General features: G+C 37.1%; 1 protein-coding gene across 6 annotated transcripts in view; it reads left to right on the top strand.

Moving 5' to 3' along the window:
* The window catches only part of Rlim (ring finger protein, LIM domain interacting), a 32025-nt gene extending 7935 nt beyond the window's left edge, over positions 1-24090 (top strand). For 4 of the 6 annotated variants that reach the window (XM_058584894.1, XM_058584895.1, XM_058584893.1 and 1 more), the window contains 3 exons: positions 14478-14670; positions 15941-16039; positions 17212-24090. In XM_058584894.1, the coding sequence (XP_058440877.1) occupies positions 14502-14670; positions 15941-16039; positions 17212-18794 (1851 nt within the window). In that variant the 5' untranslated portion in view covers positions 14478-14501 and the 3' untranslated portion in view covers positions 18795-24090. Of the gene's footprint in view, positions 1-4889; positions 5777-14477; positions 14671-15940; positions 16040-17211 lie in introns of those variants that run through there. The other 2 variants (XM_058584897.1, XM_046462122.2) reach the window with 2 other exon arrangements.
* The last annotated feature ends 366 nt before the right edge of the window (positions 24091-24456 follow it).

Raw genomic sequence — 24456 nt, 5'->3', positions numbered from 1 at the left:
CAGTTGACATTAAAATTTCTAGCTGGGCATGGTGGCCATGCCTGTAATCCCAGCGGTTTAGGAGGCTGAGACAGGAGGATCGCAAGTTGAAAGCCAGCCTCAGCAAGAGTGAGGTGCTAAGCAACTCAGTGAGACCTTGTCTCTAAATAAAATATAAAATAGGTCTGGGGGTGTGGCTTAGTGGTTGAATGCCCCTGAGTTCAATCCCTGGTACTAAATATTTATATAAATTTCTTCAATTATTCCCCAAATGTCTGTATAGATATGGTTTTTTTTTCATTTAGTATTTAGCCAACATCTGTGGATTTCACTTGGTTAAGAACTGTATTTAGTTTTCTTAAAAAACATCCCCCACATTTTTATTTTTTTATTTTAATTTTTGTTTTTCAGGACATTGACTTTTTTTAAAGCAATTTTTTTTAGTTGTCAGTTTACCTTTATTTATATGTGGTGGTGAGAATTGAACCCAGTCCAGTGCCTCACACATGCCAGGCAAACACTCCACCACTGAGCCACAACCCCAGCCCACATTGACATCTTTGAAGAGTCTAGACCAAATGTTTTGTAGAAAGGTCCACAATCTAGATTTGTCTGATGTTTTTTTTTTTTTTAACCACATGGTTAGATTCAGTTTGAACATTTTGATAATCCTACAAAGTCGTATGGTTTTCATACACTCTGGTCTCATCACCCCCTTACTTAAAAATTATTGATAACCCAAAGACCTTTTGCATATCTGAAATATATGTCAAGATTATCATAGTAGAAATTAGACCTGATAATTGTTTTGAAACTTTAATTACCTCATTTAAAAAACAGCAAATCCATTAGATGTTAACTTTCTAAACCAAAAATTTTAGTGAGAAAAATGGGATTATTTTACATTTTTATGTCATTTTAATGTCTGTCTTAATAGAAGACAGGTAAGTCTCTGCATCTACATTCAGTTTGTTGTTTTGTTTGAATTGTATGAAGAAAATTTGTCCTCATAAGGATAAGCAGTTGTAAAATGGAAGAGTATTTTAATTTAATTTTCAGACTTTAAAAGTAGTGATCATTTCATTAGGGATTTTCTCTTTTTATTATCACTTCTTATTTTGTCCATAATAAATTTTTAGTAGTTTTTTCTTCAAAAAAGCATTTTGGTAATCTTAAAATACAATTTATAATGTAAGGCCTATAAATGCTTAATTTTTTACCTTTAATTATCAATTTTCAAAGTAACTAGTTTGTACCTTAGCGCAATCCCCAATGTTTTCCAATAAGTTTTGTTTCTCTCATTCCTTTTCTTTTTAATATATTATTATTTACTCACATCTTTTTTTGTTAAATTTGTGTTTTAATCAAGAAATAAAATTCTCAGAGTGAATGAACTGTTATAGATTACTTAATTACTGATTAAATCTCAGGATTGGTTTTCTTACTGGTTTCTCCTACCCCAAATTCAATTTATCTGATACAAGTGTATATTTATTGACCAGATGAATAGTATTTCATGGCAGGTGTGTATGTGTGTTTGCAGAGCTAGGGATCAAACCCAGGGCCTCATGCGTACTAGGTAAGCACTGTACCACTGAGCTACATCCCTAGCCCTGAGTAGTTTTCTGAAATGACTAGATAAAATCTCTAATTTGGCTCCTTGCTTCTTGTGTGGTTTTCTTGATTTGTCTGTTTGGGGGTTTTGTTTGTTTGTTTGCTTGATTGGTTGGTTTTTTTTTTTTTTTTTTTTTTTTTTTTTTTTGCTGGGGATTGAACCCAGGGATTCTTTGTTACTGAGCTTCATCTTCAGCTCTTTTTTAATTTTTTGAGAAAGGGCCTCACCAAGTTGCTGAGGTTGGCCTAGAACTCAGGGATGTTTTGCCACTGAACTACATCCCCAGCTCTTTTATTTTATTTTTTGAGAAAGGGTCTCACTAAGCTGCTGAAGCTGTACTCAAGCTTGTTATCCTCCTGCCTCAGTCTCCTGAGTCACTCAGATTACAGGTGTGCACCACCATGCCCAGCCTGGTTCCTTGTTTCTAGGAGTGGAATCAGATAAATTGCAAAAAGTTGACTTATTTGGAATAATTCCTGCTAGGTTCTTGCTGCTTATGAGATGTTTTGTGGGCTGGGGGTGTACTTCAGTGATCTCGTGTGTGTGAGGCACAGGAATCAGTCAAAAGATGTTTTGTCATTTTGGAAGATTTTCCCTCCCGGTGCTGGGGGATTGAACCCAGGGCCTCATATGCTAGGCAAGTGTTCTACCACTGAGCTACATTCCCAGACCCATTTTTGGAAGTTTTCATATAAGGAGTGAACATGGTATTAAAGACTCATGGTGAGATTGAATAGTTTGGTCTTGACTATTGGGATAAAAGGAATATATTTTAAAATACATCAGCTTGGGATATATTGGGAGGCAATTGTCATTTAGTGAAAAGATGACTGAATTTGGAATCAGGACATCTGGGTTTAATTATTGGCCTTTTCCTAGCCACATGGTCTTTGATAAATTACTTCCTCTTGCCATGTTTCTGTTTCTCATCTGTAAAGTAGAGGTTGTGATTCCTACTTAATGGTATTGTTGTAAGAATTAAGTGAAATACAGGTAAAAGCCCTATGTAAATATAGGGTGATGGGTATTGCCTGTAACCAGGGAGAGAGCTAAATGGTTTAAGAATAATTATAATTTGTTGTCTAAATTATGTTTTATTGGTACTCTCTTCATAGAAATAATTATTTAAAAATGGATGAAGCTAGTCATGCTCAAGCCAGAATTTGTCTTATATACATGAATGTTATAACTTGAAAGTGAGATAATTAAATAGATCTAAAATTCTGTCTTTTATGATGATGTTGAAGGAGTCTAGGGGTATGTATGGTTTCTTTTTTCTCTTTTTTAAGTTGTGCTGGGGATTGAACTCAGGACCTTACTGCATGCCAGGTGAGCACTCTACCACTGATCTACCACTGATCTTTTCAGCCCTCTTCGTTTCTCCTACTAGTTAAACCAGAAATGTACCACAGTGTCATTGACTACAAAGTAGAATTTGGAAACCCATTTTGTTAACGGAATTCTTCTCTCATATTTTCATACCAAAATGGAGAAAAGTCTGTTTATAATTTGTATTAACATCTTTGACATGCTTTAACCTTTAAGATGTTCTTTTTCACTTATCAAATAGTGGTGTTTACATCTACTAGAAGCAGAACTTGTTATGGTTTATATTTATTAGATTTCTTCATTTTATGCCACTTAACTGGCTCAGGACTGCTTAATGAGACTGGGTTCATTGGGTGTGTGAGAGTAAGATTATTTTTCAGGGCATTTGAGAACATGGCTTGCATTTCATTTTCTTTGAAAATGTGATTGATTACCAATGGTCTTGGGACCTCTGAACCTAAAGGATATAGGTACATTTGACCTGCATTCCTAGTTCAGGGGAAATGCAGAATTAAGTCTGAGAGGATAGAGACTTTGTGCAAAAGGAGAGAATTAAATCAGATTGTTCTTTCCCCATCTCTTAACTAACCTTGTTGCTTGGATTGAAGTCTCTACCTTAACAAAAACATTGTGTTCTGTTTAATGAAGCCTTGCCAGTTTGGTTACAATTTTGAATTCCTGCTGTGGGAATTCCATCATTTGGGGATATATTTTCCATATATGAATTATTTAGGGGGAAAGGAGAACAGTATGCTATTATGGAAATAATAGTAATTTTGGTTTGTTTGCATGATGCTTGTGAGTGTCTCATTGTTATATTTTTTAATTAAAGAATAAACTAAAAAACCCCTCTTGTAGAATGAAATTCAGGCTCACCAGGCAGGAGTTATTTAAGATTCAACAATCTCATCTTAAATCCCAACTACTGGGGAAGATGATGAAGGAAAATTACAAGTTTCAGGTCAGCCTTGTCAAATTAGACCTTGTCTCCAAATTAAGCAAACAATAAAAAGGTTGGGGATGTCACTCAGTGGTAGAGTGCCCCTGGGTTCAATCACCAGTACTGTTTTAAAAAAATTTTTTTTTTCACCAATCTCCAGAATTAGTGTCAGGAGAGTTTGGAACAGAGGTATAATGTTGTGTCTCTGGTCTCCATGTAGGAAACTAGAAATTCCAAGATTTAAGAGTGAATAATTTTTGATATTAGGGATTAAATCTAGGGACACTCTACACTACTGAGCAACATCCCCAGTCCTTTTTGTTATTTTGAGACAAGAGTCTCACTAAGTTCCTGGGATGGGTTTGTAATTCTCCTGCCTTGGCCACCTGGGTTGCTGGCATTGCAGCATAGGAAACTTATTCCAGGGCTAAGGATTTAGCTCAATGGTAGAATGCTTGCCCAGCATATGTGCAGCCCTTGGTTCAATCCTTAGCACCACAAAAAAGAAAGAAAAATATTAGTATCTATCCTATGTGTATGTACAGAGTGTTCAGCATTGTTATTTTGTTTTCAAAACAAAGGGGATGTACAGTGGGTTTATAGAGTATAAACAGTATATTGAGAACATTTGGAACTCTTTCTATACTTGAGCTTTTTCTACCTTTAAAGCAAATGCAGGGCTAGGGGATGTAGCTTAGTGGCATGGGTCCAGAGTTCAATCTCCAACATTTTCTCCAAAAAAAAAAAAAAATGCTTTAAAGCTGTGTCTTCCCATATGGTAGCTACTAACTCTGTGGCTATTGGACAGTTGAAATGTGTCTAGTGTGACTATGAAAGTAAAGTTTTAATTTTATTTCATTTTAAATTAAAAAACTAAAATGTATAAAATGATTTTCCAGGGGCTGGGGTTGTGGTCCAGTGGTGGAGCGCTTGCCTAGCATGTGTGAGGCACTGGGTTTGATTCTCGGCACTGCATATATAAATAAAATAAAGGTCCATTGACAACTAAAAAATATTTTTAAAAAGTAAAATAAAATGATTTTCTACTAAACACAACTTTATTGTTTTGGAAGTTTAGTGTTTTAAAAAATCATCTCAGTGATTGATATTGATAGTACATTAAATTGATGATTTTTTTTTCTTTTGAGGTGCCAGAGTTAGAACCCAGGGCCTTGAGCATGCTAGAAATGCTCTAACACTGAGCTATACCTAACAGGAAAAGTGATGTTTTGGTTTTGTTAAGCAAAATCATTTTTTTTGTACCAGGGATTGAACCTAGGATTACTTTACTACTGGACCACATTCCCAGCCCTTTTTATTATTTTATTTCAAGACAGGGTCTTGCTAAGATGCTAGACTGCCTTTGAACTTGTGATTCTCCTGCCTCAGCCTCCCAAGCTGCTGGGATTACAGGTGTGCACCACTATGCCCAGCTTCAATAACATTTTTTAAATTTACCCTTTTTTTACTTTGTTTCTAGGGCTGGGGATCAACCTCATGCATGCCAAGGCAAATGCTCTACAACTGAGCCATATTCCCATTCAAGAGTTTACTTTTTTGATGTGGCTGCTCAAAAATTTTAAATTACATGTGGTTCACATTGTGTTTCTTTTGGACTGTGCCGCTTCAGACAGGTTATTAAGGGAAATGAACTCAATATTCACATTGGATTTGGTTCAGTGGTTTAAATATCTACACTGTGTAAGGCATTTTGCTAGTGGCTTTTGGAGGAGTTTTAAAAGGACTATAAGTCTTGTTCTTTCTCTAAAGGAAACTACTTGGGAAGAGAAGACTCATAACATTTAACAAAAGCATCATGAAGGCAGGAAGTGCCACTCTGGTGGCACAGACAAGTATTGTATGCTGAGATGGGTGGAAAATTGCTAGCTGAGATAGTAGCAGCTTCATAGGAGGTAAGATTCCATAGACTTTGAAAGAGTGACTGAAATAGGGAGAGACTAAGGAAAGTCTGTAAGGAAAGTAGGAATAGAATAAAGGATATAGTATGTTGGGCAGGGGTGGGGCAACACAAAATAGATTGGTCTTTCCCAGAAATTGCTATAATTTTGTGTCACTGGAGTATGTAACTTTAAAAGACCTTTGCCCAGAACAGAAGACCAAGAGACTGAACTATCCTTAATGACATTTTAGTTCAAAGGATCTTTTGAAATCAGCCTGTTCTTACTCCTACCTGATAAGGAATATTTCTTTTTAATATTCAGCATCTTCTTGAATATTTCCAGAGATGCATAACTTTCCTTGCTTCAGGAGGCTGGTTACATCTCCATTTTGGAGTTTTGTCATACTGTTGTATTAGAGACGGGGTCTCACTGAGTTGCTTAGCACCTTGCTGTTGCTGAGGCTTACCTTGAACTCATGATCCTCCTGTCTCCGCCTCCTGAGCCACTGGGATTACGGGCATGCACCATAGTGCCTGGCCCCTCCCTCCCTTCCTTCCTTTCTCCCTCCCTATATATATATATATATATATATATATATATATATATATATATATATATAGAGAGAGAGAGAGAGAGAGAGAGAGAGAGAGAGAGAGAGAGAGAGAGAGAGTTGCAGATGGACACAACACCCTTATTTATTTTTTTAATGTCATGCTAAGGACTGAACCCAGTGACCCACACATGCTAGGTGAATGCCCTGCCACTGAGCCACAACCCCAGCCCTTTTTATCTATTTCTAATTTGACACAGTGTTGTGTGCTTGTCTCGGGTGGGTGGGTGGGTGTGGGTGTGTCTTGTCTTTCTCTCAGGGGAGGGTTGCAGTACTAGAGATTGAATTCAGGGCCTCGTGTATGCCAGGCAAGTGCTCTACCACTGAGCTATATCCCCAGTTTCTCCCACTCACCATCCCTTTTTGGGGCACTAGGGATTGAACTCAAGGAGTACTCATCTCTAGCTATATCCTCAGCCCTTTATTTTATTTTGAGATAGCATATTGCTTACCTTGAACTTGGAATCATCCTGCCCTGGACTCCCAAATTGCTGGGATTATAGGCATGCACCACTGAGCCTGGACCCTGAGTCCTTTTTTTATTTCCTTGTAGTAAGATTGAACTCAGGGCCTCGGGCATGCTAGGCAAGTACCCTACCACTGAGCCACATCCCTAGCCCTTTATTTTGAGACAGGGTCTGCCTAGGCTGGCCTGTAATTTATGATCTTCCTGCCTCAGCCTCCTATGTAGCGGAGATTACAGGAGTGTGCCACCAAGTCTGGCCGGTGCTCTCTTTATGTTATACCTCCCAATATTTGAAGATAATTGTGTCCTTTTTTTAGACTTTCTTCAGGATAATCATCTCCAGGTAATTAAGCCATTTATATGTTTTATTTTTTGAGACTGGGATAAGTCGTCTTGTGTTGCCCAGGCTGGGCTTGAAGTCAGTTCTCCTCCCACCTCAGCTTCCTGAGTGGCTGGGATTACAGGCCTATACTCCAGTGCTTGACCTGCCATTTCTTTTGTTTATAGGTTTTTCACCATCTTGGTCATTCTAGATTTGCTTGTGTTTGTCATTTTCCTTTTGGAGATATTTTTAAAATGTCACAGGTAGTCTAAACAGCAGGTTTCAATGGGGCTGTTACCTGCTTTTATTTGAACACTGCAGTATATGAAAGCAACTTGTGACTCTGTTAGTTACTTAGCAGCCAGGTCAAACAGGCTTTTTTATTGAGTTTGTGGTAGGTAAGAACTTTTGAGTTCTTTTTCATGTGAACTGCCAAGACAGGTTCTTCCCCTACTCTTTACTTTTGCTATGAGTTATTTATTTTAGCCTGATCACTCTTAATAAAAGTGTGCAAAGTGGGACATATATCATCACTGTGTCATTTTATTTTAGCCCATAGTTGACTATGAATTCAGAATATTACTTATGTACATCTTTTAACTCCCAACATTGAGTTGTTTTTGTATTTGGTGAGAATGTCTTTAACTGATTCGTCCAAATGGTGATTAAATTTTTGGTCCGGGGAGATACCGGGGATTGAACTCAGGGGCACTCGACCACTGAGCCACATCCCCAGCCCTATTTTTTATTTAGAGACAGGGTCTCACTGAGGTGCTTAGCACCTCGCCATTGCTGAGGCTGACTTTGAACTCATGATTCTCCAGCTTCAGGCTCCCAGGCTGCTGGGATTACAGGTGTGCACCACCGCACCAGTCTCAAATGGTTCATTTTTAAATGCTAAGTTTATAGGGTGATTTGCAGGTTAACACTGCTCCATGATCTTTTTATTTTCAGTACTGGGGATTGAGCCCTGGGCCCTCGCACATGCTAGGCAAGTGCTGTACCACAGAGCTACATCTCCAACTCTTTGAGACAGGGTCTCACTAAGTTTCCCAGGCTAAACTCAAGCTTGTTATCCTTCTGCCTCAGCTTCCTGAGTTGCCGGGATTATAGGCATGCACCATCATGCCTGGCTTGCTCCATAATCTTTGAGGGTAGTATATTAACAGCCGTGAATCTATTAAACTGAATTATCATCAAGCTCCTTCCTTCAGTGTGATTCTAGGTTCAGCATCAGCATCACCTGGTGGCTTATTAGTAATGCAGATTCTCAGGTCTCATTCTACTGAATCAGAATCTCTATTTTAATAAGATTTTCAGATCTTTCACATGTATGCTGAAGTTTAAGAAGTACTGGGCTAGCCCATGTTTTTCCATCATGATAGGAAGAGAAACTCCATATCCTGTGCAGAAAACAAATCAGTAAGTTAGCATTATTACCCTATAGAATTAACTGTGGAATTTCAAAAATACTCATGTCTGTCTGACCTAGAGAAATATTCCCAGGTGATTTCTAATGTGCAAGCCAAAGTTGAGAACTATCCCTATGTAAAGCCAATAAGAATTTGGCAGTGAATTCCACCTCTGGTGGACATGTTTTCTTCTACATGTTAGCAGTATATCTGATAGTCTGTTACAGAATTTTCCCCGAGTGTGTGTGTGTGTGTGTGTGTGTGTGTGTGTTTTTCTTGGGATTGACCCCAGGGCCTTGCACATACTAGGCAAGTGCTCTATCACTGAATTGCATTCCCAGCTGTCCCCTGAGTTTGTTGTTACATTTTACTGTGCTGTCATTTCTAGACTTTACCTTTTATGAAGATTGAATAATTTTTTAAAAGATATTAGATAATCTTTTTTAGCATTTATTTTTTAGTTATAGGTGGACACAGCACCTTTATTTCACTTATTTACTTTTATGCAGTGCTAGGAATCGAACCCGTGCTTCATGCATTCTAGGTGAGCATTCTTCCTCTGAGCCACAACCCCAGTCCCCCATTTTTAATATATATATTTTTTTAGTTGTCAATGGGCTTTTATTGTTATTTATTTATATGCAGTGCTAAGAATCAAACCCAGTACCTCATGCATGGGAGGCAAGTGCTCTACCACTGAGCTACAACTCCAGCCCCAGAAGATTGAAACATTTTTAAAGCTAGTGTTTTACCATCTTCATGATATTGTAAAGATTTTTGTTGTTAGGAATTATACGTGTTTTTGTGGTACTGGGGATAGAAACCAGGGATGCTCTACCACTGAACTATATCCCAGGTCCATTTATTTATTTGTTTGTTTGTTTATTTTGAGAAGGGGTCTTGCTAAATTTGCCAAGGTTGACCTCAAACTTGTGGTCCTTCTGCCTCAGTCTTCAAGTTCCTGGGATTACAGGCATGCACCATCACATCCAGTACAAGTTATGCATTCTTCTTGGCTCTGAATTCTCTGAGAAGTTTGGGGGTTTTTTTTCATTCTTTAAATTAGAAGGTAATTCTCCTTGTTGAAAAAAAATAGAAGCTGAGTGGCCCTACCTTCCATCTTCTCAGTATAGTCCATCCCTCCTATGCTTAGTATAAGACGCCTTTCTTGTTTCAGATGCTGTTTTTTAATCTTCTTCACATGTTCGCAAGTTTCTATTCCTTCTGGGCTTTAATCTTCTTGATGCTATTCTTAAGGCTTAGTGCCACTGTTGTTAATTGTCCTTGGCATATGAGTTTTCTGTTACCTGTGGTTCATGTCCTTGAAGTGTCAGAACTTATCAGATGTTTTTACCTTCCTTGGAAAAATTTATATTTTTAATCAGTTTTTTTGTGTTATTGAATCCAGGGCCTCAGCATGTTAGACAAATGCTCTAGTACTGAGCTGTACCTCTAGCCTAGAAGATTTGTATTTTTAAAGCTTATTAATCATCTTTTTTTTTTTTTTTTGTACTGGGGATTGAACTCAGGGGCACTTGACCACTGAGCGACAATCCCAGCCCTATTTTGTATTTTATTTAGAGACAGGGTCTCACTGAGTTGCTTATCACCTTGCTGTTGCAGAGATTGGCTTTGAACTAGTGATCCTCCTGCCTCAGCCTCCCAAGTTGATGGGATTACAGGCATGTGCCACCATGCCTGGCCCAGTCCTAATTTTTTATTTTGGCATAGGATCTCACTAAATTTCTGAGACAAACCTCAAACTTGCAATACTCCTGCCTTTAGTCTCCAAAGTTGCTGGGATTACAGCTATGTGCCTCAATGCACAACAAAGTCTATTAATCCTAGAATTATTTTCAGAATTATTTACTCATCCTTCACAAGTGAGTCTTGTCCTGTCATGTTATTGGCATTCAAAATATTAATTGCTTTAAGAACATGCACTAAATGTTACTGGTGGTTTTCTTTGGGTTTGAGGTATTACAGCTGGAGTTTCTTTTTCCTTTGTGCCTCTCTGCACTTTAAACAAATCAGTTGCTTTTGCTTTTGCTATTCCCATTAGTAAATTGTAGGGGGAAAAATGGCTTTTGTTGTTTTGTTTTTAGTGCTTGAGCCACATAATTTATATGGGTGTTTATTTAAGCTGATTTTCCTAGTCTTCCCCAAAAGTTTCAAGTTATAAAGATAGCATTTGTCAGAAATTTCTATTGTTTAATCTTAATCAAAATTAAGGAATCTTACTTATGGGATTAGGGAACTCTTACCAAAAATATTATGGTCTACTCCCTCCATTTCTTCAACATACTTTTATTTGTTTAAATAATGTTAGGATATTTACAAGAACAATGATCTAAGGAAAATAAAATGTAAATCTAGGTGTGCCCATGTCTAGACTAAAGTTTCCTTAGGCTCAGCAAGCAGGCAGTTTGACAAGATAAGCTTCTTAACGTTTATATCTGGAAAAGGGTTTTTAAAGAATTTTTCTCTTTAGAATGGATTTGTAAATGTTCTGGTACTTCAAATATTGTGTGTAGGTATGCAGGGGGTTAAATCTTAGTACCAATATAGACTTAATCTTTTCCCCACAAACCAAATTTCATATTGTCCTTGTCTGTTGGGGCTACTGTAATACAATATCATATACTGGGTGGCTTATGAACAACAGAAACTTATTTCTTACAGTTTTGGAGGCTGGAAAGTCGGAATCAAGGGAGTGGCAAATTTGTTTTTTATTGAGGGCTGACTTTTATCCTCTTTGGTATAAGGGGCAAGGCGGCTCTCTCGGGCCTCTTCTAAAAAGTGCACTAATCCATTCATGGGGGTTCCATTCTCACAACCTAGTACTTTTCCCAAAGGTCTCACTTCCCAATACCTTGAGGGTTAGTACTTCAGCATGTGAATTTTAGGAGACAGAAGTAAAATTTTCACAAAAATTCTCTTTTTGATACCAGGGATTTAACCCTGAGATATAACCCAGAGATACTGAGCCACATCCCCAGTACTTTTTTATTTTTTGAGTCAGGGTCTTGATAATTTGCTGAGGCTGATCTCGAACTTGCAGTCCTCCTGTCACAGCCTCCCAAGTTACTGGGATTACAAGCGTATACCACCATGCCCAGCAAAGTTTTTATTTTTTGAGACAGGGTCTCACTAATTTGCACAGGCTGGCCTCCAACTTTTAATCCTCCTGCCTCAGCTTCCTGAGTCACTGGGACTACAGGTGTGTGTCACTATGCCTGGCAAAGAGAACTGTAAATTGGTTTTATTTTTTATGGTACTGATGATTGAACCCAAAGCTTCCCACATATGAGGCAAACAGTCTACCACTGAGCATAACACCCTCCCCATAAGCATATGATTTTAATGAAGCATGCTCATCTCTTGGAGGAGGCATTTTCAGAACTTTGATAGCTTCTTTTGAATTTCACCTTTTAGTATCTCATACAGCACAGTTAGTATTTCCAATTGAATGTTACATAGAAGCTCCTCAGTTGCATGGATAAATGGATTTTGAAATAAGGAAATTTCCTTTACATTTACATTTACATTAAGGTCCAAACACCACTTCTGAAATTATAGTTTGAGCTCCAAAAATAAATCTGTAAATTTGTATGGGAATAGAGCTCTTGTTTCTCTGACAGCACAAACAAGTACATAGAACAACTTGACATTATTTGTGTTGCCAGTGCTAGTTATTATTGGATTGATTAGTATTGGTTTTTAATATAAACATTGTTTGCCTTATTACTCATTAAGAAACATTATCAAGTCCACAGCAAAAGCTAATTTCCCAAGCCATTCATTGTTTGAAAGTAGTAATTGAGTGGTTTACTTCTCATTCAGAAAAAGAATTCAGTCTTTTCCCTAAGTACAACAAATCAAGAAAGTTTACCTATGTTAAGCCATCAGAATGTCACATGATAGAGCAAGTGTAGATTTCTGACAGAAAATCCATAGAACTGAGGATGGTTAAGTTCACAGAAGTGAGATTCACCATTGACGCCACTTGGTTCAATAACATGATGAATTCAAATATTTTCTGCATAGTACCTGCAGAATAACCACATACTTTAAACGCCTTACATTTTTGTAGGCTTTATAAAATTGTCCAACCAGGTCATTTTCCACTCCATACATACCTTTATCATTTCAGTTGTAACATGTCTTAGTGGATCTGCTTTAGGTTGTGCTGAATTGTTTTCTCAACTTCCTTAAAAAAATATTCTCACAGTTTCATGCAGACTATTCATAGGGGTTACTTCTGCATTTAGTTCAAACTCCTTAAATAATCAACACTTGGCTCCTTGAGTAAACAGCAACTGAATATTATGAGTTGTATTTGTCAACTAATCAGTAGCTAAGGAAAACCACTTCATAATTTGCATGAATATTCAATTGATTAATGATATGACTTCCATTATCTTTGGCTTTTTGTACAAGTACATTCCTGAAAAGGCAAATACATTGTTATTTGTTTTGGGGTTTGTTGTTGTTGTTGTTTGGGGTTTTTGGTGCTTGGAATTGAACACACATGCACTCTACTATTGAGCTACAACACCAGCCCCTTTTATTTTGAGACAAGGTTTCACTAAGTTGTTGAGATTGGCCTCAAACTTGCAATCCTCCTGCCTTATCCTCCTGAGTCACTGAGATTACAGGAATGTACCACCATGCCCAGCTAAAAAGCTAATATTCGTAAATTTTCTCTGGACAGACTTCTGCTCTCAAAACAATTCCATTTATCACTGATAAATGGCTTTCCCTGATTAGGCAAAAATGAGCCACTTGTGAACTTACTTTAGTTGAAGGTTCGTTTTCAATTTTTAATAAAGAAATATTTTGGATGAAATACTTCATTTTTCAATTTTCTGATCTTTTAAGACTAGCTTTTCTGTGAACTGAGAGTATGACAAGTGTTTAGTCTAATAATATCAAGTGTATACTGTATTACATTAGCACATCTATATTGTCTGTGTGATAAATGCAATCTTTATCATGTGATGAAAATAATCTGATGTTCCTTTAAGCATGCCATGCAAAGTCCTTTTTTCTTTCATTTGACATGATGAATTTAGTAATTTCAAAAATGTCACATTATGGCAATACTCATGACAGCTGAAATACTATCAAGTTTTAACTGCATCATGGCAGCTTACACTGCACAAAGCAGCAGTGGAAAGCAGTGAGAGTGCCACTTACAGTCTGTCACAACTGCTCAACTCTTTCATTACAGCCCAAAAGCAGCCATAGGCAGTATGTAAATGAATGTATATGGCTTTGTTCCAATAAAATTTTATGAACATTGAAATGTGAGTTTCATATGACTTTTACATATCACAAAATATCCTAATTTTTAATCCTTTAAAAATGTAAAACCTGGAGATCAGTAGTTCATTGGTAGAGTGCATTCATACAAGACTCTAGGTTCAATCCCCAGCACCCCCTCCCACCAAATATGAAAGCCATTCTTGGATGGCAAGGGAATAGAAATAGGCAATGTGACTGGATTTGGCCCAATGGCTGTAGTTTTCCAAATTCTGACCTAGTGTTCCTAGTATTACAGTGATTTTTTCTGGAGGGTTTATGTTTTGCAGTTTTATTTATTTGAGGTCTTAAAATCCACATCTTGACCTACATTCTAGATTTTCACATAATGAAAAGTGTCTTAAGCCAGGTGCCGTGGTGCCCAGGAGGATTGCAAGTTGAAAGCCAGCCTCAACAACGTAGTGAGGCCCCAAGCAACTTAGCAAGACTCTGTCTCTAAATTTAAAAATATAAAAAGGGTTGGGGATGTTGCTCAGTGGTTAAGCACCCCTGGCTTCAATCCCTGGTACCAAAAACAAGGTATCTTAATAGTATACATAATGACCTGTTTTTAAGATTAGTCTCCTTTCTCCTTTTAGATAATTTTCCACTTGTTCATCAAGATGGAAAACTCGGATTCTAACGATAAAGGAAGTGGCGATCAATCTGCAGCACAGCGCAGAAGTCAGATGGACCGATTGGATCGAGAAGAAGCTTTCTATCAGTTTGTAAATAACCTGAGTGAAGAAGATTATAGGCTTATGAGAGATAACAATTTGCTAGGCACCCCAGGTATGCTACATGTAATTTAAGGATTTTGTATATGTAAATTGCTGGTTGTAAAAGTCTTGTTTCTTTAGTCATTATGAAAAAATGATTAATACAAGGAATATAAAATGGCATTTACTGCTGTACTTCTTACTTGATTCTATTCATTTCCATTTGGAAATCCTATCAGAAATTTTAAAGTTATAAATTATGAATTTTTAGCAAAATGAATAAAAAATGGAGCTGGACAATCTCTTTGTTCTTAGTTAGCTTTCTTTAACTTTTAGAAATGGGTCCAAGTGTGAAATAGATAATGGACACTATAGTTCCTGGGACAGACCTTTATTTTGTCATCTCCAATTCTCCAAATATGTCCTAGATATAATCCTATAGAGTTAGTCATGGGTAAAATAGCAGTTAGAACTTTTGGTTATTCTCATTTGACCCTGGCTAAAACTCAGCATCTCTCTTCCTCCTCATTTCTATTTCTAATACACTTTGAGTGGTTGCATGTTTTGAAAGGTAAGGGTTTAAGCAGGATTTTTAAGAGGGAGTGTGTTCACTAACTCAGGAAGCTAAAGCAGGAGGATTACAAGTTCAAGGCCAGCCTAGGCAACTTACTGAGACTCTGTCTCATAATAAATTTTTTTAAAGGGTTAAGGACATAGTTCAGTTGTATAATACTTGCCTAGTATGTGCAAAGCCCTGGGTTTTGATCACCAGTACCTCAAAAAATAGACTTGTGGGGGTTGCATTTTGAGCCAACAGTACCAGACTTCAGTCAAGAATGCCTTAGTTGGAGCTCTGGCCCTGCTGTTACTTGGTGTGTCTTCTGGCAAGTCAATCTCTCTTTCAGTCTGTTTTCTCATTTTAAAATGCAGATAACAATATCTACTTCCCAAAATTGCAATTTTAAAAAATTAGATATTATATGCAAAAGTATATTAAAAATTAGAGATTTTGTATATGTATATGTACGTGCTGGGGATTGAAGCCAGGGCCTCAAGAATACTGAGCATTTGGCTCTAACAGTGAGCTACATCCCGGTTTTCACATCAGATATTTAAGAATCTCTAGTTTTCTTTTTTTTTTTTAATTTTATAGGTTTTTTTAAACTATGCTCTTAACTACTTTAAACATAATATTTTTCTTATAATTTTCATGTATCAAATCACCATTGGGCACTGATGAAGTATTTATTCCCCTAAGCTTATTTTTGCCCTATGATGTTTTGCTTGTTGTAAGAGTCACTAGTATTTTATTTGTAATTTGGAAAATATTTTTAAACTTTCAGGTGAAAGTACTGAGGAAGAGTTGCTAAGAAGACTACAACAAATTAAGGAGGGTCCACCACCCCAAAACTCAGATGAAAATAGAGGTATATTTTGCTTTGGTAGGTGGGTAGGGGATGAAATGATAAGAACTTCATAATAGTAAATGTCAGACAAAGATTATCCAGAAATGGCACAAATTAATTTGGTGCTAAATAACTGCTCATAAAAAGAGAAGTGGCATTTTCTTGATATTTGGTGAGAATGTCAACATGTTTTTTTTTCTGCCTCACCTTTGGGTTGTTTGCATTAATTGGGACACAGTGAGGAAAGGCCTATTTAAAATGTGATTCCTTTTTCCTCTTGGTTTTCCACGGCCGTTGAAATTTCTCCCTACTTAATTTCTTGTTTATAAATATATGGCTTTCTCACAAGCAATATGAAATGCTGCATTGTCTGTCCCAGTGGTTCTCAATAATGTGTAATTTTGCCCCCCTCAGGGGAGTATTGGCAATGTCTAGATACATTTTTGGTTGACACAATAGAGAGTTTCTACCAGCATCTAGCAGGTAAAGATGAGCAAGTATGTAGCCAAACATCCTGATATCCTATAATACACAGTATAGTTCCCAGAATTAATTGGCTTAAAATGTCAGGAGTGCCACTGCCAATAAATCCTGCTGTGACCTCAGGTTTGGTGTTTCCCTCCCAATATGAATTAGGGAATTTGACTATGACACTTAGAAGCTAAGAGCCTAGAAGTTATGTAGACTGATGAAAGTTTGACAGAAATAAAATTTGTACCTAAATACTACCATTGGTGTTTTGACAGTGGACTGAGAAAATGTTGCCTTCTGTCAGTCCCACAGTGGTATGCAAGGCTCTGTGTATCATGAAATACTGAAAATAGACTTCCTTCAGCCCTTTAAAGATAAAAGTAATTTTCTGGGCTGGAGTTATAGCTCAGTTGGTATAGAGTGTTTGCCTCGCGTGCACAAAAGCCGTTCAATCCTCAGCACCACACACACACACACACACACACACACACACACACACACACACAAAAGTAATTTTCTAAATTTCTCTAGGGATTAGCTTACTGTTTTCAAATACAGTTGAATTGCTCCTGCCTTTTACTTGCAAATCTATGTGGTAGAGGTTATAAAAATCTACAAATGTGAAAGTTGGTCATAATATTTAAGTTCTTTAGTACAATGTTGCAGAGTGCTATTATGTGATTGTCCTAATTTTAGTAGTTCCTTCTCTCCCTCTCCCTACCCTTTGTTTTAAACAGGTGGAGGAGACTCTTCAGATGATGTGTCTAATGGTGACTCTATAATAGACTGGCTGAACTCTGTCAGACAAACTGGAAATACGACAAGAAGTGGGCAAAGAGGAAACCAGTCTTGGAGAGCAGTGAGCCGGACTAATCCAAACAGTGGTGATTTCAGATTCAGTTTAGAGATAAATGTTAACCGTAATAATGGGAGCCAAAACCCAGAGAATGAAAATGAGCCATCTGTGAGGCGTTCTAGTGGAGAAAATATGGAAAACAGTAGCCAAAGGCAAGTGGAAAATCCACGATCTGAATCAGCATCTGCAAGACCATCTAGGTCTGAACGAAATTCAACTGAAGCATTAACAGGAGAAGCTCCACCTCCTAGAGGTCAAAGACGGGCAAGAAGCAGGAGCCCAGACCATCGGAGAACCAGAGCAAGAGCTGAAAGAAGTAGATCACCCCTTCATCCAATGAGTGAAATTCCAAGAAGATCTCATCATAATATCTCATCTCAGACTTTTGAGCACCCTTTAGTAAATGAGACAGAGGGAAGTTCTAGAACCCGGCACCATGTAACATTGAGACAGCAAATAACTGGACCTGAGTTGCTAAGTAGAGGTCTTTTTGCAGCTTCTGGAACAAGAAATGCCTCTCAAGGAGCTAGTTCTTCAGATACAGCTGGCACTGGTGAATCTACAGGATCAGGACAGAGACCTCCAACCATAGTCCTTGATCTTCAAGTTAGAAGAGTTCGTCCTGGAGAATATCGCCAGAGAGATAGTATAGCTAGCAGAACTCGGTCGAGGTCTCAGACACCAAACAATACGGTCACTTATGAAAGTGAGCGAGGAGGTTTCAGGCGCACGTTTTCACGTTCTGAGCGGGCAGGTGTGAGAACCTATGTCAGTACCATCAGGATTCCCATTCGTAGAATCTTAAATACCGGTTTAAGTGAGACTACATCTGTTGCAATTCAGACCATGTTAAGGCAGATAATGACAGGTTTTGGTGAGCTAAGCTACTTTATGTATAGTGATAGTGATTCAGAGCCTAGTGGCTCCGTCCCAAGTGGAAATATGGAAAGAGCAGAGTCACGGAATGGAAGAGGGGGTTCTGGTGGTGGTAGCAGTTCTGGTTCCAGTTCAAGTTCCAGCCCTAGTTCCAGTTCTAGTGGTGAAAGTTCAGAAACTAGCTCAGAGGTATTTGAAGGTAGTAATGAAGGAAGCTCATCAGGCTCATCAGGTGTCAGGCGAGAGGGCCGACATAGGGCCCCAGTCACTTTTGATGAAAGTGGCTCTTTGCCTTTCCTTAGTCTGGCTCAGTTTTTCCTCTTAAATGAGGATGATGATGATCAACCTAGAGGACTTACCAAAGAACAGATTGACAACTTGGCAATGAGAAGTTTTGGTGAAAACGATGCATTAAAAACCTGTAGTGTTTGCATTACAGAATATACAGAAGGCAACAAACTTCGTAAACTACCTTGTTCCCATGAGTACCATGTCCACTGCATCGATCGCTGGTTATCTGAGAATTCTACCTGTCCTATTTGTCGCAGAGCAGTCTTAGCTTCTGGTAACAGAGAAAGTGTTGTGTAATTAAGATCTGAACTCTCAGCTATGTAGCTGATATAGTGATGGGCAAATAGGAATCACTTGCTTTATGTCCACTTTTTGAGTGGTGCTTAAATGTAAAGGAACAACCTGAATTGAGTCATTGCTTTCTGAAGGAATCATGTCCTTTTTCCAGTTTCTGTTTGAGAATGAGATATTTAAAAAGCAGTGTTTTAGGATCTAAAAATCTGACTTCAGTACCAGTTGAATCAATAGCTTTTCTGTTACTGATGATTTATCGTGTATACTTGTCAGTTTCCCTTTGTTATTTTAAAAGATCTGCCTTAGCAATGGCTCCTGTCTGTTTCTTGTTGACCTTTAACATTTCCCATGCTGTAGGAGAGAGGGGTGAAGGAAATTCCCAGTTAAGACTAAGTTACAGTATGTGTTTCATAAGTAATTACTTAAAGCTATACCATTCCCAGTTTAGTTGACACAAATTCAGTCACATTCTGAATATTGTTTGTTCACCTTTCAGACTAGTTTGATACTGGACATGTCACTGTAAATAACACTAAAGTTAGGATCTTCTAAGTGTATAACTGTCTCCTAAGCCCATCACTGTGGCACACTGTAGAGTGAGCTTATAGTTTAATTGAGATATTTATCTTGTGGAAATATTAAAACGCCTATGCTTGTGTAAGTGAAAAAAAATCACGTTCATTTGTTTAAAAATGTAAAGCTATTTTGTAGAGGCTCAGTACTTTTCCAATGCACTGTTGTATTAATGCATTAAAAATTGTAAAGTACCATGCTTAGAAATGAGAAAACTGCTTTTTGTGAGCCAACATAGTTAAAAAACACACCAAACAAAGTACGAAGCTGCTTTTGTAAGTGTGTAGATGTCAAGAGCAGAACATATCTATAATATTTAATGTATGTGAACAGCTACTGTGACATGAAAAGGAAAGGACTGTGCAGAATTAAACTACATTAAAGACCAATGGAAATCACATATTAACTTGGATTTAGGCAGGAAGTGAAAGATGGAAGTAAAGAAAACTGCTCTGAAGAATTTGAAGTGTTCATGAAGACAGTAATATGCAGACACAAACTGGTTACATGCTGTGAGAGCAGCAGCAGCTTGTCCCTGTGTTCTACTTGAATAGATGAAGCAGAAGACCAGCAAATTTGGAAGAGCTTTCTTTGGTTTATGAAAAATGAACCACTTACCACCTAACACAAGTTAAATTGATGTTTTTACAAGTCTGCTCCTCAAAAATAAAAAGGTGGAGGAAAGAGACTATAAACCACTTTTAGCATAAGAATTGCAGTTGGTACAGATGTGTGTGCTGATAGGAAAGTCTCGAATTTGCTTGTTTTCAAGATTTGTCCTGTAAGGTACTAGTACACACTTGTTAATATTTCATTATTATCTCTCTAGCACAGATCTAACATGTCACGTTTAAAAGATCTGTTGAAGAATTAAGGAATTTTCATCCTTTGTTGAAAGTGAGTCATGTTGGGTTATTTGAAATTAAATTTTAATTGTGCTGCCCATATCTGAAGATGAGATTGCTGGCTCACTATCTATGGACATGCACTTTATGTTGTTTTCTTACTAGTAAGAATAGTTTTGATAACCCCAGTACACTTGCCTAATTTCTCTTTTGAGACCAGTTGAGGTTAGGATTAGTCTGGCTGTGGAACAGATACTTGTTTTTCTGGGAATAGCAGGCCAGAAGAGGGACTGAACACATCCTTGGCCTTAAACAAAATTAGCTAACTACCCAGAAATATTCAAATACTGTATGAAATAAACAAGTCTGCTTTTGGAATTACCTGGCTACCTTCACCGTTATCACCTAAGCTGTAAAGATTATTTCAAAACTCATTCTTTCATGTTTTCTTCTGGCTTTCAATCCTACCTAAGTATCAAGGAAATTAACTTGTGTAAATATGGTAGTTGTTTACTAAGGATATGTACTGCTCTTGCAAGGAAATAATGTCCAAACAAAGCTTCACTTATTTTTTTTAATATAAGCAGATTTCACTGTTTATGGCGCTTATGTAATACATTTTATCTTTTTAAAAAAAATGTCCATGTAAAAGTAAGGATTCCTTTGTATTTGTGAGCCTCCTTGTCTCCTTCCCTTAAGGGTATAATCAGTGGTTTTCATATCTGCAGGGTAATACTGATTGGCTAAAAACAAGTCCATTTTCTTCTTGATATAAAATATTCCATTAACGTAGGGGTGGTTATTTTAAATAGTTTTTAAAACAACTGCAGCACATTCTAAGCATAAAAGAGTTATTGGCAACAGGTACCTCCCTAACTTCCCAAGATGTATTACTTATTTGTGAAGTATTAAAACTAAGAGGTAACTCAAGCAGAATGCTGGTCATGAATGTAGATGTTGAAGCTCTTCATAAACACTGGAAATAGAACTTTTTAAGTTTTTAGCCTTCGGTAGAATGCACATACTGGACATGTGCATGTGGACACCTTTTTCATTAGCACTCTTATCCATTGGAGTGCATAGAATGAATACAAGTATTTTTAGTGGAATTTGCTACTTAATTTTTTATTTTGCAAAGTCCATAACTAATGTATGCTTACTAATGTTGTGGACATTGAAGACAAGGTCATTTGCAGGTGTCAGATGTACAATGGAGAACAAAAATCCTTTTTCCCCACCAGCATCCAAACACCTATACTTGAGAGAGCATTTTCTTGCAAAAGACTTTACATTTCATTTTGTATCTTTGCACTTTTTCTTTATTACAAAAAGGTCCTGTCTTTAAGACCTACTTTGAACTTCATGCAGTAGTAGGAACAAAAACAATGTTGGGAGATCACATTGTTCAAAGCATAGGGAAAAGTACTAAAATCTGAATTTCCTTGAATATTTCAGATTTTTTTTTAATTCACTTAGTAGTGTGAAACATTTGCAGTGTTTTGTTTAACTCCAAGCAGCTGACAAGGTTGAGATTTACTAGTATCAGAAAACAAAACTGAATAAGTTTAGATTAAAAGTTTGCAGACTGTTTGTATCAGCACTAGAAAAGAGTGGTGTTAATTTGGAACATTTGCTCTAAAAAGAACATTAGTTAAACTCAGTGGTGTTAATGGATGTGGGGACTGAGAAAACTGTTCACATTAGTGTTGGATTGTAAGTAATAATTGTACAGTTAATAAGAAAACCTCCAGTTAATAAGAAAAACTCCAGCAGGTAATACACATAATCTTTAAGACCATGATTATTGGAATTGATCCAAACTTTAAGATAGGAAACTAACTGGTTAGCTCTAAGTATTACCTCAATATTTTCCCCCCTGGGAAAACATCCTTTCCGTGCCAAGTATTCTCTCCTAGTGTCAGTGTCTCTCATTTATCAAGGGTTATCACTTAATTTGCTTTGTATTTAATCACCTGCTTCCCAAGGGTCCACAATGTGAAATGGGTCAAGCGTCAGCCATGATTTTCAGTCAGTTCCCAAAATACCTATGTGGTAGAGAAATATAGCAAAATGCCTCTTAAAAGGCCATTTTTACAGCTTACTAGAATACAGTGGCACCTTGTGGTGGTGGTTAACATTTTTAAAGATGGACATTTTTATCTGCCCCTTTTGTTCTTTTGTGAATGAAAATGATTTGCCTTATTTGATTTTTTTTTTTTGTAAATGTTTTACTTTACTGGCTTCCCTGTCAAATTTTTACCAGCATTAAGTACACAGAAGCCATGTTTTCAGGGCACTTTTATTTTTTACTAGTCTTCTAAGACTTTGCTAATTGCTACTTTCTGAAGTATTCTATACCTTAGCAATCCAAGAAATTGATAAGACACATGTTGAAGTGTCTGTTTTTCCTTTTTAGTGTAATTCTTCAGTATGTTTAATATTCAATAACAGTGTTGTAATTCATTGAGTTAACTAGTAAATTGTGTGCTTTTGAAAAAACATTTGGAAATGTACCTTGATGAAACATGCTTCATTTGGAAAATGCAAGGTCTGAGGAACTAGTATTTGATTTTAAAATCAGTTTTAATAAGCAGCTAAAACCAGCTGTGAGTTCAGTATACCTGGCCTTTAAAATTTTTAGCATTCTGAAACAATTTTTTTCTTTAACTGGGCAGTTCTAAAATATTATCTAATACTCTCAATGAGTTAATGTTATTTAAATCTACTTTGTATCTCAAAGTCTACAGCATAGAATAGAATTGTTATGAGGGTGTTAGAACTCTCAAGGGATAAAGCAACAGTTTATCAGTTTTATGGTTTTTTCCATGTCTATATAGGTGTTTGGATTCAGATCTAAAAGAAACAGTCATACCATGCAACACTCAAAATTTCAATCAGATACTTGTTTTTGATGAGGATTTGTTTGCTAAAAGTTCCACTTGGTTCTGGTGGTGGCTATCTTAAAGACGTAGTGAAAGTGAGCCCCATCATACATACCACTGTGCCTCATGACTCAGAGTTTCCTTGATCAATTCCTCATCCTGCAGATTTACTCCATTACCAAGGTTTGGTTGAAGAACCAGCTGCCCAGCCTTAACTCTGTATTTAGTGCCCTGCTACTAACATTCTTCTAACTGATTGATGTTTTAACTGTCCGATGTTTGGATTTTACCTCTTGATACAAGCTCCATTTGTCCCTGGTGCTGCTTTTAAAGATATAGGGCCATGTGATCAGGTATCAAGTCGAGTAGGTACGCAGTGGGCCTGGTTGTATACCCGTGCCTGTTTTATCTTCTCCCAGGAAGAGCTGCTTTGGTATAGATGTTTACTTGGATTCACAAAGAACTGGGCAGCAGTCTTGGAAAGATGTCTGAAACCTATAAGAACCTGAAGGGATTTGGGGGGAACATTAATAAAGGCTGCCTTTATGTCTTTGAACATGAAGCACATAAATGTATGTTCTGTAAAGACTAAAGTGATTGTTGTACCAGGGCTTCCTGACCTCTGGGAGAGAGTTTCAAAAAAGCAGAGAGGAGCACAAAGTGAAGTGAATTTGGTTGGGTGGTTTTATCTGGTTTCTCATTTTCTTTCAATTTAAAGCTGAACATAACACCCTTCTCCAATATGTATCCAGCAAACTCCTGGTTGGGAAGCCCTGTATTAAATTTTGAGAATGTACCCAGTTTTCTTATTTTTTTGTACAGTGCTTTACACCTGCTAAAAATTAACTTGTTTAATGCAAAGCAAGACCTTGGAAGGTCAGTCATATTAAAGCTGGTTTGATTATTAATAGTTATCTTTTAGGAAGAAGCTTTTTCCCTATGTAAGATGTCATACTGCAGATTTAAAATATAGACTATCAATAAAATGCATGAAGTGATCATTTGTGCTTGATCATATCTCCTTGGGGCTTTCTTTAAAAGGGGAACTCTGATAAAGATTGTGTTGCTTCAAACCAATGTCAAATAGACTTGATTTTTAGAATCAAGTGGAATAAGAGTGCAACCTAGATTTTTATTCCAACCTCACTGCTATGAGTGTGGGCAGGTACTGATTTATATGATAAACTTCCATTTTATCTGTGTTGTATAGTCCAATGGCTTAATCTTTGGTAAAATAAAAGATTAAAGTATATTCCAACACAAGAATCCTGGGAAGATTTATGTAAATGACATTTTAAGTAGGTGCATCTTTGCTGTTCTTGTATTCTCGCCATTGCTCTGATCTCCCTTGCTTTGTCTTCATAT

The sequence above is a fragment of the Marmota monax genome, unplaced genomic scaffold (assembly GCF_021218885.2).
Source record: "Marmota monax isolate L192 unplaced genomic scaffold, Marmota_monax_Labrador192_F-V1.1 WCK01_AAM20220418_F8-fsc00192, whole genome shotgun sequence".
NCBI lineage: Eukaryota > Metazoa > Chordata > Mammalia > Rodentia > Sciuridae > Marmota > Marmota monax.
Note: the sequence above shows the minus strand (reverse complement) of the source record. Positions and strands in the feature narration are given on the sequence as shown.